This window comes from Argentina silus (genome assembly GCF_951799395.1).
Source record: "Argentina silus genome assembly, chromosome: X".
Classification (NCBI taxonomy): Eukaryota; Metazoa; Chordata; class Actinopteri; order Argentiniformes; family Argentinidae; genus Argentina; species Argentina silus.
Window position 1 is genome coordinate 19,187,653 of NC_139653.1, and position 13,339 is coordinate 19,200,991.

General features: G+C 45.2%; 1 protein-coding gene across 3 annotated transcripts in view; it reads right to left on the bottom strand.

Moving 5' to 3' along the window:
* The window catches only part of cdh23 (cadherin-related 23), a gene marked incomplete at its 5' end in the record, with an annotated part of 222,311 nt that overhangs the window by 48,371 nt on the left and 160,601 nt on the right, over positions 1–13,339 (bottom strand). For all 3 annotated transcript variants that reach the window (XM_083696325.1, XM_083696324.1, XM_083696323.1), the window contains 14 exons: positions 1,149–1,297; positions 1,685–1,798; positions 1,902–2,054; positions 4,277–4,496; positions 4,740–4,885; positions 5,169–5,358; positions 6,945–7,052; positions 7,186–7,298; positions 7,450–7,566; positions 8,328–8,400; positions 8,958–9,085; positions 9,303–9,408; positions 10,945–11,182; positions 11,284–11,348. In XM_083696325.1, the coding sequence (XP_083552451.1) occupies positions 1,149–1,297; positions 1,685–1,798; positions 1,902–2,054; positions 4,277–4,496; positions 4,740–4,885; positions 5,169–5,358; positions 6,945–7,052; positions 7,186–7,298; positions 7,450–7,566; positions 8,328–8,400; positions 8,958–9,085; positions 9,303–9,408; positions 10,945–11,182; positions 11,284–11,348 (1,920 nt within the window). The remainder of the gene's footprint in view (positions 1–1,148; positions 1,298–1,684; positions 1,799–1,901; positions 2,055–4,276; positions 4,497–4,739; positions 4,886–5,168; positions 5,359–6,944; positions 7,053–7,185; positions 7,299–7,449; positions 7,567–8,327; positions 8,401–8,957; positions 9,086–9,302; positions 9,409–10,944; positions 11,183–11,283; positions 11,349–13,339) is intronic.

The following is a 13,339-nucleotide window of genomic DNA, read 5'->3' on the forward strand; positions in this document are numbered from 1 at the left end:
AATTACATTTTACCAATAATTTTTTAAATAATTTGTTTCAGTTGTATTTGTTTAGTTATATTACCTCAATTTTTCAATATTGTTCAAATGAATATCAAATGTCCATATGTTTGAATATGTTGAAGAAGACAAAGGTTTTCATAGGGTGTCCTAATTTTTTCTCATGACTGTACACACACCTCCACTTACCTCCTTGTCATGCCGTTTCTCCATACAGAACCAAAAAAACATGAACACCAGTGATCCAGCTGTCAACATCTCCTCCCCCTTCACAACAGAGTCTCTACCCTGGAACCTCTCCAGCTTGTCTACAACCATCCCTCCGTCCTTGCTGCCCTCTGAGCCTCACAACCCCCTGCTCACCATCATGGTGGTGCTGGGCCTGTTTCTGCTGTTAGCTGGCTGTGCAGCATTCCTGGCTGTGTGCAGGCCGTCTGGCCAGGAGGGGGGCTCTGATGGAAGCTGTAACCCCGGGGAGGCCCTGGCCTGTGGCCCCTCTCTGTCCAGTGAACCCCAGCTCAAGCTGTGGAAGAGGCTGGGCTCCGTCCGCTGCTCCTTCACCTCCTCTTTCAGACGACCGCCCCAGCGCAGGCCTGACCACGACCGCACCCACTGCTCTCCCCCCAGACCGCAGTCGGAGAACAGCCCCTCACCGCCCCACCTCACCATGCCCTGTCTGTTTGACTACGTCACAGAGATATGACCATATGACCACTATCTGATCACACCCTGCCAAAGGGATGCTCTGACCGCAACTTGACCACAGCACTCAGACTTCATCCTAAGTCTTGCCTGTCCATGGCAGGCCCACCACTAACATCTGACCGAAATCCAACTACTGTACATCTATGTATCATCTTTACCAGTTCACATGGTTATCATTGACTGACCATGACCATCCCAGTTGGAAGGTCTTGTTGATACTAACAAAGCAAACATGTGCAGGCTTGAGGTTTCAAAGGGACTATTTTGTTTTGTACATTGATACTGTATTAGAAAATAAAAGTGTTTTCTTAAGTTTGTCTACCATAAGTGTATAAGTGTGTGTGTGTGTGTGTGTGTGTGTGTGTGTGTGTGTGTGTGTGTGTGTGTGTATGTGCGTGTGCATGTGTGTGTGCATGTGTGTGTGCATGTGTGTCTGTGTCAACCTGCAGGATGCTGGTTCCTTGGGGCACACTCTCCAGAATACTCGTCTCATAGCTGTTCTGGAGGAAGATGGGTCTATTGTCATTGACGTCCAGCACTTCCACAAACACAGTGGCTGTGCCTGTCCTCCGACTGCCTGCTGGGCCGTTGTCTGAGGAAGAATGACATAACATTACATAACATTTCTGAAGACTACAATGAATAAGAGGTGCTTCAGTAGCAGCAACAACTCACACATACTCAACACTTTCCACAACAACAGGAAACCTCTGAGTTTTTGTTCTCTTTTTTGTTAGATGATGGAGAGGAACAAAGACAGTTTCACAAGATTTGACACTCCTGCACACTTGCATGCATTGCTTTGTGTTTTTCAGTCTTGCAGATGTAGAAAAGACATTGAACAGCTTGAACATGTTGAAAATAACACATAATGGTAAAACAAACCCTAACAAGCTATTTAGCTCAATACCGTCACATTACAAGTGATACACAGAGTGAAAACAAAGACGAAACAGCCCCTTATCAGGCTATGACTTACCGATAGCCTCGATGACCAGAGTGTATGCTGACTGTGTTTCTCGGTCCAGACCCACCACAGTCCTCACCACTCCATCCCTGAAGCCTACACTGAATTTACCATCCTGGTTACCACCTGGGGAACCCAAATACAGAGAGAGTGTCATGTCTACTGGTAATATCACACATACTATATATCTCACTACTATACAAACAGCCAGAGGCCTGTGACATTTGACCTGTTATGAAGTAGCTGAGCTCAGAGTTGAGGCCGGCGTCGTTGTCGGAGCAGTTGAGGCGTGCCACCACGTGGTCACGCGGGACACTCTCCTGCAGAGATATGTTGTACACTTTGGGGAAGAAGGTGGGGGTCTCATCATTCGTATCCAGGACTGAAAAACAGACAGATACAGACAGACCATGTACATTACGGTGCCCTGCGCAAGGAATGGGACAGTGAAGCATTTCTTCTTCTTTTGACTCTTTACTCCAAAAGTTTGTATTTGAAATCAAATAATTACAATGAGGTTAAAGTATAGATTCTTAGCTTTTAATTTATGGTATTAATGTACATATTGGTTTCACCATTTTGAAATGACAACACTTTTCATACATAGTCGTCCTATTTCAACCCACCAAAAGTAATTGGCTTGACAGATGTTTCTGATTATCATTTGTGTTCCGTCACATCATTTGTGCAGCCATAAGAGAGCTGTCAATGTCTACTATTGATTCTAGGCTTTGCGTTTGCCTTTGGAGTCTGCTATTGGTATCAGTCAAGGGAGCCATTATTAGGCTGAATTTTTTATTTATTTTTTTAATTATCAGAAACAATGTCTTAGGAGTGCCAAAACCAACAATTTGGAACATCATTAAAAAAATCTATGAGCCAAAAGAAGAAGAAATGCTTCACTGTCCCATTACTTACGCAGGGCACTGTAAATCATCATTATATATAATCATAATCCATACAAAATCATTCTCATCATGCTCATACAGGTCAGGCAGTGAATCTAAAGGACAATCATTCGTCTCTTGGTACTGTTGAGAGATCTGCCTCTAACCAGCAGATGGTGCCATTCTGCACAGTATGACATTGGTCTTACGGTTCATCATTCATCCTTCTTATAATTCTGTGTGTGAGCCATCAGCCATCAAGTGTCCGACTAAATGCAGAGAGAAACCCTTGCCCATTAGACCTGAACAAACAGCATATCATTCACATCAGTGATATGTTTACACCCTTCACCATCACCTCCCTACCTCACAGCCCAGCCTTGGCCATGTATACCTGCAGGCCTGGCACCAGGGGAAGGTAACTAAAGGGGCACATACAATTTCTGAGGGGGCACTATTTGAGCTAAACAACAACAAAAAAAAGAACATTTGAGCTTGGTCATAACACATGTTGGATAATTGATCATACAATGACATACAATGTGTTTGCAGTCATAGACAGTCTTGTCTTGCCAGCAGAAAGAGGCTGTGCCGCTTTTTACAGAGAGAACGCATTTCAACAACTTTGCAAATAAACAATTCAAAGTATTATAGCTTACTCAAACAGATACCAAAATATATACAATGGGTTATAGTTAGCTGGCTACTTTTTTAGGTAGGTAGCTAGGTAGGTAGGTGTCACGCCCTCTACCTCTAGATAGAGGGCAGTCTTTCTCTCTCTCTCTCTCTCTCTCTCGCTCTTTCTCTCGAACAGTCAGGCTGATTTCAGGAGTGGTGTCAGGTGTGCAGGAGTCAGATGACCAGCTGTTCCCATTCTCATTACCAGCATTTGCCATAAATACCCAGTTCAACCTTCACTACCCTGCCAGATCGTAACATCAGTTCATTGTTAGTCACACTTCTAGCTATAATTGCTAGTTCCTGCTTCTTAGCATTCCCAGCCTCCTTACCTTGTTTGTTCCTGTGTCCACAGTTCCCTCCTGGGTTCTGCCACCGACCCTCCTTCCCTGCCTGACCCTCCTGCCTGCTTGCCTGCCTGCTTACCTAAACCCTGCCTGGACGACTATCCACCTACCTGCCTGTTCCCCTACATGACTGTCCGCTTCCCTGCCTGACCTCTTGTGTATACGACTGCCCATCTGCCTACTCGATTTATGCCAGTTTGCCTGCCAGCTTACCTGTTGGACCCCTGCCTGCCTGACCCTTACCGGACTACCTGTCTACATCGGCTCAGTCAGCCTTCTCTTAATAAATACACCCCAGCTTTGGGTTTTCACTGATCCTGTCTCTTAGTCTGTGTTCTGCACCTGACCGTTATAGTACGTTTATTTACTCAAACTATGTTGCTGACGACCAGACAATACTTTCAGTCCAGGCACCTGGCTTTCATTCAGCCAGTGGCTGGCTCACACCCATATCAGACTGACCAACAAGCGACAACTTTAGATGAGCATCTTTCCAGAGTCCAGCCTAAGACAATAAAATTTGCTTTGTTTTTGGCAGTACGAGCAATGAGGTGATCTTCAGTGTGAGACAGTTAACACTTTATGGAGCTGATAAAATTACTTGACAAAAGATGTTTCAGATTCATCAAAATGTTTGGAGCACAAAACTGAATGGGCACAACATTCAAACTAAGGGGGCATTGCTCACATACCTGTGATGGTGAGGGTACTGGTGGAGGTACGGGGGTCCTGCCCTGCATCATGTGCTACGATCCTCAGCAGGTACTGGTCAATCTGCTCACGGTCCAGCGTTGTCGTGGAGATCAGCACACCTGTTGAGGTGTTGAGGTAGAAGTCCAGACGAGGCATGCCAACCTGCAACACCATGGTAACCAGGCCGTTCTCCTCCTCATCAGGGTCTACCACCTGGACCTGAGGGGAGGATGGGAGAGAGTGAGGAGAGGAGCCGGAGCAAAGGGAGAGGTGGGGAGGATAGGAGGGAGGGGAGAGGGGTGATGGCAGAAAACAGGGTGATACATAATGGAAAGGAATTGGGTTAAAATGTGTCAGGGGAAATGTGAGGGTAGATTTGCAATTGGTGTCAAACACAATACACACAGTACACACACATGGAACTCTAATAATATCTGCAATATCATGTTATCCTTTGCTGACCCTGAACACAGAGGATCCACTGGGCAGACCCTCTGGAACCTCAGCCACGAATGGCAGGTTGAGGAAGGTGGGGTCGTTGTCATTGAGATCCAACAGGTTCACATACACCGTGGTGCTCACTGAGGAGCGCAGTGGGGGTCTGCCACCTGGAGGGGGCGCAAGAGGAACAAACACAAAAACTTAAAAATACAGAAACTCTTAAAACCCTCCCATATAAGTTTTACCAACAACTTTAAAAGTAAGAAACACTTTCTCAGAAACAATCTTGTCAAAGACTCAAAGACTTGTACATTACCAATCTTAGACTCAAAGACACCACTGCCAAACAGGACATACGTCCAGGAAAGCCATCTAAAATATGGTTGCCTGACAGACTCTTTAGTCCCAGGGACACAAACATACACAGACTGAAGGTAGGATGGGACTCACGGTCGACAGCAGATATAATGATTGTTCTCATGAGCAGGGTGTCTTTGGAGTTGAAGCTCTCTCTGTCCAGCACGGCCCCACTGGTACGGATCTTCCCTGTGCTGCTGTTGATGGTGTAGAAGGGGTTCTCTGGACTAATACTGTACACCACAGTCCCGTTATCCCCATTGTCTGGGTCCACTGCCAACACCTGGAGAGAGGGAACAAGAGAAGAGGAAGAGAGTGTGAGGAGAAGAAAAGAGGGATGAGACTTAATAATGAACATACAAACGTACACACACACACACACACACACACACACACACACACACACACACACACACACACACACACACACACACACACACACACACACTAACAATGAGGTAAAAAATGAATGTATTGAAAGTCTTCTTCTCTATGTAACAACTTTGATGTGTGATTTATGTGTGGACTGGAGAACTACACTGCATGATTTTTAAAAAGCTGATAAATTATTCACCTCACTGACAATGAAACACTGGAAACTGGTTAATTGGTCATTAGAGGAACAAAGGTTTTGTGGGTCTTTAATTATTAAGGGACGAGGAAGACATCTCTTAGCAGCATTGATTTGGAAGTATAGAGATAGAGAGAGAGTGAGAGAGAGAGAGAGAGAGAGAGAGGGAGAGAGGGGAAGGAGATTTAGGTGAGGGGGAATGTAACCATAGTCAGTTTAACTAATCAATCTTTGAGAATATAAAATATACTGTGCAAATACATTAGCCATGTCTATTGACCTGTAGCCTTCAATTATATAGATATTATTATCACACAGAATATTGTTTTTGAATGAAATATTAGAGGTCCCTCATTTTGGGTTAGGGTTAGTCTAAATGAATGGCAGGAGTGGACAGGGGTATTCTGAAGCTCTAGCCTTTGCCCAGGGCACTGCAACCAAATTCACCGGCTCACTGGACACCTTCATGATGACTCTGCAGGTGGCCCCCTGTCGCCATGGAAACACTCACTGGGAAGGACCAGATCAGCCCAATTATGGTACTGTAAGGCACATGAGAGGTGACCGGATTTATTGAGCAATGGTATACACACTCAGAGCACATCCATAGAGGGACATACTGTAAACACTGCATCCATGGACGCTCCTTGAGTTATTTCTGAGCAAAAGTGAAAGTGTGTGGATATAAAGTGAGAAGGAGAGTGAGTGTAAAAGACAGCAACTACCTCTAGTCCTCGATGTCTCTACTTTCCATCTCTCCATTCCTCTCTCATTCCACAATATGGCTTCTTACTTCCCCTTCAGTCTAGCAGCCGAATAATTTGGTATGTGTATGACTGCAGGCTACATTTTAATTAGCAATCAGACCCCCTTAATTACACTCACCGGCGCCTCTTTAATTAATGGACAATCAGGGCTTAATAAGCAACAACGACAACAACACTGCCAACGACACCAGCAGGACAATGAGGCAGCTCAGGATAATATTTAAATGTTTGCCTACTTATAACATACACTGTAACTGTGTACCACCTACTAATCTTAGGTCTAATTCATCTATGCATGTGTTTCTTTCTCTGTGCACTGATTGTACATGTATGTCTACTGATCTGTACTTGTACATTTTCAATGTCTACATGGGGTCCATGTCTTAATATGCTTGTTGCTTTAATGTTGGTCTGATCCATGAATTACAACAGTCCCATGATCCTTACTAATACGTTATGAGCCACCATGACCCTTCTCTGAGGTAACAGTGCCAGGGGTCAGAAGGTGAAAGGTCAGCAAGCTGAACTCACAGAGATGACATCAGTGTCGATGGGGCTCATCTCCACCACGTTTGCATGGTAAGGCTCATCCTTCCACATGGGGGCATTGTCATTGATGTCCAGGATGGTGATGTTCACCTGGAGGAATGAGAGAAGCTTATTACTGTTCTGAGATTATGTCTCTGACAGACTGGATCAGAGAGAGAGAGGGCATGAGAATCTTTAAGAGCTGTCAGAAACATTAAAAGGTGAGAAATTGATGGTGGGTTACCGTGGCTATACCAGTCTTCTGTAATGGCCCCACCCCTCCATCCACAGCTCTCACAATCAGGATGTACTCTAACTTCAGCTCCCTGTCCAGTAAGGCTGTCGTGGTAATCTCTCCTGAAACATACACAGATACACATGCAAACAGATATTGTACTCATACACAATAGACACACACACGCACACACACACACACACACACACACACACACACACACACACACACACACACACACACACACACACACACACACACACACACACACACCTGAGCGAGTGTTGAGGCGGAACTGGGAGGACCCCTCCAGGGAATAGATGAGTGAGGCCTGTCCAAATTCCCGCGAGGCGTCCAGATCAGTGGCATTCACAAACAGCACCGTCGCCCCTGAGACACAGGGAGAGATGGATTTAGTGAGAAAGATAGAAGTGGAGAAAAGGGAGATATGAGGAGTGAGAATGAGCGAAAGAGAGAGGCAGAGAGAAAGAGAAGCCCCCCCCCACCCCCCGCAGGCTCCATTGACAGTGAGTGGGTTTATGGATTAGTGGATTATCAGCTTGTTTGGCATGGCCCATGCTTGGAGGAGCCCTGATCAATACCCAGGGATGGAGATGAGAGGCTAGCCCACGGCCCCAGGGTTAGTCCAGAGTCCAGACCCAGAACAGATCAGTGCTCTGACACACTGGCCAAGCGCCGCAACATCACTGATAGACGACGGGCGGTCAAATATCTCATTTCCTCCAGCGTTTGGAAACAAATCTATTGTCTGGGATGAAAGAGTTCTCTGAGTACATGCATGAGAATGAATATTGTAACCGTCACTTCTACTCTAGTCTGGATTGTCAATTTACTGCAGTCTTGCTAAGCACTTAAAAATACTATACACAACTAAACTAAAGAAGATACAGTACAAGAATGTGGATGGAAGGAAATACAAATCTGACAAAAAGAAAAGAAAGGGATATCATTTAACATTCTAATGCTAAAGGAATTCAGGGCATAGAGGTTATGCAGAGCAGAAGTGTAGTGGCAATTGAATCAGTGTAACATTGTACAAGGCAATTGTAATGTTCGAGCTGTATGAAGTTCTGTTTGAAGAAAGATCTCATAGTGATCCCAGTTGCCGTAACTGTGTTAGTCCAACGCACCTGCAATGATGTTCTCAGGAATTTTGACTATGTAGGAAGGCTTGCTGAACTTGGGCGGGTTGTCATTTTCATCCTGGGGAAGGAGGGGGAACAACTCAGTTGTACAATAGTTAACAACCAGGTTATACAGTAACTCGGCACTGAACTGTACATTTACTGTTACTATTTCTGGGCCACAACTGTGACAGTAGTTATAGTAGTAGTAGTACTTTTAGTACACTTTGCACTAGTAAAGCCCTGCGTGTGATGCTGCCACGCCGTGATAGTGTGTAAGCTACGCTGCCTGCCTCACACTCACTTACTGACTGATAGAGACAGAGAGAGAGAGAGAGAGAGAGAGAGAGAGAAAGATAGAGAGAGAGAGAGAGAGAAAGAGAGAGATCTGAACTTCTTTCTAAAGCTATGTACATCTCATTGTACACTCACTTGGTCTTTCACTCTCTGTCCTCTTGTCATCATGGATGACATATGTATAAACCCAAAGTGTAAATCATGCTGAGTAATAAAGTGTTTGTGTTTTATGTTGCTAATTACATGACTCTGAACAATAAACCTGTATGAAATGGGTTTACATTTATATATCAGTGTTGGATTAAACCACTCATGCAGAAAGGGGAGGGATGTACTGACAAAAAGCTCCACAGTGACAGGAACAGTGCTGTTGAGTGCTGGGTTTCCCCCATCTTTGGCCATCACAGTCAGGTAGATTGTCCCCTCAGGAACATGCTCATAGTCCAGAGGGCTGTTCACACTGATCACTGGGGAGAGACAGAAGTGGAGTGAGAGAGCAGGTGAAGCTGTTGGTGGGGTTTGCATTATTATAACCATACAGCAGCACCTTCTATGCATTATGATAGGACAATAGATCATTTGTTGAAAAATACTTTACTCTTAGCTTTATACTTTACTTTTACGGTTAATGATGTAGATGAGTACTAGAGTGTGTGCTTTGATGTGTTCTGAGGTTCAGCTGACCTGCATAGCCCTCCACCATGGTGATGCTGAAGTAGCTGGGGAACGCGGATGCTGAAGTGATGGTATATGTCAGGAAGTTATTAGGAGTAGAGTCCTCATCCGTGGCCTAGGAGAGAGGAAAGGGAGGGAGAAAGAGAGGGAGATAGAAAAGTGAGAGTGAGAGAGAGAGAGAGCAAGAGAGAGAGAGAGAGAGAGAGAGAGAGAGAGAGAGAGACCACAGAGTGAAATGGAGTGACAGTCAGTCTGAAGGCCCAGATGCTACTGTAGACACTAGTGCTGTCTGTGGACCGGAAACTGTCAGTCAGTGTGTTATTGGGCAGATTAGAGCTGACACTCATTATTAGCAGTGCCAGTGTTAATATTGGATGAACAGTAGCAGAGCCAAGCAGACAGGGGACAGCCAGGATTCACATTCTAGGCTAATCCACAGTTCAATAACACCCTGGCATGAATATAACATCATTCCTAAAGCAGTGAGGAGTCAATGAAGCTTCATGGGCATCATTATGAGCTGGTCAGGCTGTCAACTGCTGACATGTATAAACACATGCAAACATCTCTTCTACAGTATGATTCGATTTGCTCGGGTAAAACCACTGGATAAACACTCTCCTCTCACTCAACCCTTTCTATACTGTGCTTGCTTGCCTTCACTCTCTCTCTCACTTACTTTCTAATTCTCTACAAATACTCCCTCCAAAGATATGCTCCCCACCCAGTCTCCACCATGAAGATGAGGAGGGGAGAGGGAGAAAAAGAAAGAGAGAGGGACATATAGGAGTAAAACAGATGTAGAGAAAAGGAGGAGGAAAGTGTGAGAAAGCCAGAGGTATGACTCTGGAAGGCATGAGAAGTGTCTGGCAAAGGCTAGGCATTGTTTGGAGAGAGAAAGAGAGAGGGATGATGTTAGACGGGTTGAAAGCAGAAATGCCTTTCCTTGCGTTGTCTCACAGTATCCTTTACTTCCCCTCCCTCTCCCTCTCTCTCATTCTCTCTTCCCCTGCCTCTTTTTGGCTTTAGTATTTTCGGGGCTTGGGGGTCCGCTGCAAATCGCTGACACACACACTTCTGTGCCTTGCTTTCCCGTTCCTCTCAGGCATCATATTAATAACCAGAGTGTTTAAGGTTAGCTCTGTCTAATCAAACGGGGCAAGCCGAGCGTTCAGCCCTGCTCACATGAGGCAAATAAAGCACGGCGGGAGAGCTGTGACATGCCGTGCCAGGCTGAGCTGCTGCTGAGGCCAGCCCTTATGACCATAATTGCCTTTCTCTCCAGGGCGCGTTCAAAGGAAACGCTGAGCCATTAGTTACTATTATACCCCTTTACCTTTGACCTGTGTGGAGCCCTGACTGATAGGGGAGCAGAGTGGGGTGAACAGTGGTCGTAACACACCACCAGGGTGGTTTGCAGCTTGGGTGAAACACACACATGCACACACAAACACACACACTTAAGGAGTTAAAGAGAAAACAAAGTGGGCAATAAGTATGAGAGAATGAAGAGGAAGAAGACATCAAAGCCAAATACTTTTTGTGAGTCAGAAGTCAATCCTCATCCAGCTGCCATGTGTGTGTGTGTGTCTGTGTGTGTGTGTGTGTGTGTATGTGTGTGTGTGTGTGTGTATGTGTGTCACTCTCTCACCCTGACTCTGGCCACCTGCTGGGTGGCCTGCTCGTTCTCTCTCAGTGAGCCCACATAGGCCTCCTTCTGGAAGATGGGTGCGTTGTCATTCACATCCAGCACATTGACCCTCAGTCTGCCCGTGGTCTCCTCCCCGCCCCCGTCCCGTGCCAGCACTGTCAGGGTGAAGCGCCGCATCATCTCGTAGTCCAGACTGCCCCTCAGACGCACCCAGCCCGTCTCAGCGTCCAATGAAAACCTGGGAGAGGGGTAATCAAACAGACCATTGAGAATCCAATTCCAGAACTCATTACAGACAACAGATGAGACTTTTTCTTCATCAATGAACTCATGTCTTACTGGTCTGGCTCGTCACTGAAGTAGTACCGCACCGTTCCAAACGTGCCAAAGTCACCGTCTGTGGCCTAGAGAGAGAGGAAGATAAGGTTATCATTTCACACCAGACATTGATCTTTTTGCTTGCTTGTGTGTTTGTGTGCGTGTGCGTGCCAGCAGGTTGATTGCTCTCAGTAAGTGTGTATAGAAATTGTGTATGTGTTTCTGGAGATGGGTGGTTTGATAACGGCATCCTCTAAAAGCTATCCTCACAAATTGGCGGGAGCTTAGTTCATCATAGAGCATCGTTAGCAGCCACATGCGGAGAGAGTGGGTGCCAGGCTAAGACTGGGGGTCTAAGAGAGAGAAAGGAGGGGAGAGAGGAGGGCCAGGTACCAGCTGTCTTTGGGTGACAATCAGCGGAGGCTGGTTGAGGCAGAACCGGGAGGATGGGCTCATTGTAATGCATGGAATTGAATGAGGAATGGTATCAAAGACCCGGTATTTGATACCTTTCCTCATTTCGTCTTTGATACCATTCCTCATTCCATTCCATGAATTACAATGAGCCTGTTCTCCAATTTCTATCTCCACCAGCTTCCCCTGGTGACAATACAGTATCTACTATAGGGACATTACACAGATAAAGAAACGTAAAGGGATAGTTTACTTTAACATCTAATGGCCTGCAGTGAAGGTACTGTATTTGTTGTTCATCAAACTTTTTATTTTAGAGTATTCCGTATTGGCCATTAAAAACAAACCACTACCCACACCCACTAAATTCGGCATTGGAAACCCTTGTTGTAAAAGTAATAATAATGCTCTATTCAGGTATTGTGTTTACACCTTCTGTTGAAGCAGTTGGGGAGACAGTATAAGACATACTCTCTCTCTCTCTCTCTCTCTCTCATATATATATATATATATATATATATATATATACAGTTGTGGTCAGAAGTTTACAGTCTTGAGTTTCCAATCATTTCTACAACTCTTACTTTTCTGTGATGGATTGATTGGAGCACATACTTCTTTGTCACAAAAAACATTCATGAAGTTTGGTTCTTTTATGAACTTATTATGGGTCTTCTGAAAATGGGACAAAATCTGCTGGGTCAAAAATATACATACAGCAATGCTAATATTTGGTTAAATGTCCCTTGGCCATTTTCACCTCAATTAGATGCTTTTGGTAGCCATCCACAAGCTTCTAGCAAGCTTCTGGTTGAATCTTTGATCCTCTTGACAGAATCGGTGCAGTTCAACTAAATTCGTTGGCTTTCTGACACAGGCTTGTTTCTTCAGCACCTCTCCACATGTTCTCGATGGGGTTTAAGTCAGGACTTTGTGAAGGCCATTCTAGGACCTTAATTCTAGCCTGATTTAGCCATTCCTTTACCATGTTTGATGTGTGTTTGGGGTCATTGTCCTGTTGGAACACCCAACTACGTCCAAGACCCAACCTTCTGGCTGATAATTTTAGGTTGTCCTGAAGAATTTGGAGGTAATTCCATTTACTTTCTGTAAAGCACCAGTTCCACTGGCAGCAAAACAGGCCCAGAGCATAATACTACTACCACCATGCTTGACGGTAGGTATGGTCTTCTTGGGGTGAAAGGCCTCACCTTCTCTCCTCCAAACATATTTCTGGTCATTGTGGCCAAATAGCTCAATTTTTGTTTCATCTGACCACAGAACTTTCCTCCAGAAGGCCTTTTCTTTGTCCATGTGATCAGCAGCAAACTTCAGTCGAGCCTTAAGGTGCCGCTTCTGGAGCAACGGCTACCTTCTTGCACGGCAGCCTCTCAGCCCATGGCGATGTAAAACATGCTTGACTGTGGACACTGACACCTGTGTTTCAGCAGCTTCTAATTCATGGCAGACCTGCTTTTTGGTGGTTCTTGGTTGACTCTTGACCATCCTGACCAATTTTCTCTCAGCAGCAGGTGATAGCTTGCGTTTTCTTCCTGATCGTGGCAGTGACACAACTGTGCCATGCATTTTATACTTACAAACAATTGTTTGCACAGTTGATCTTGGGACCTGTAGCTGCTTTGAAATGGCTCCAAGTGACTTT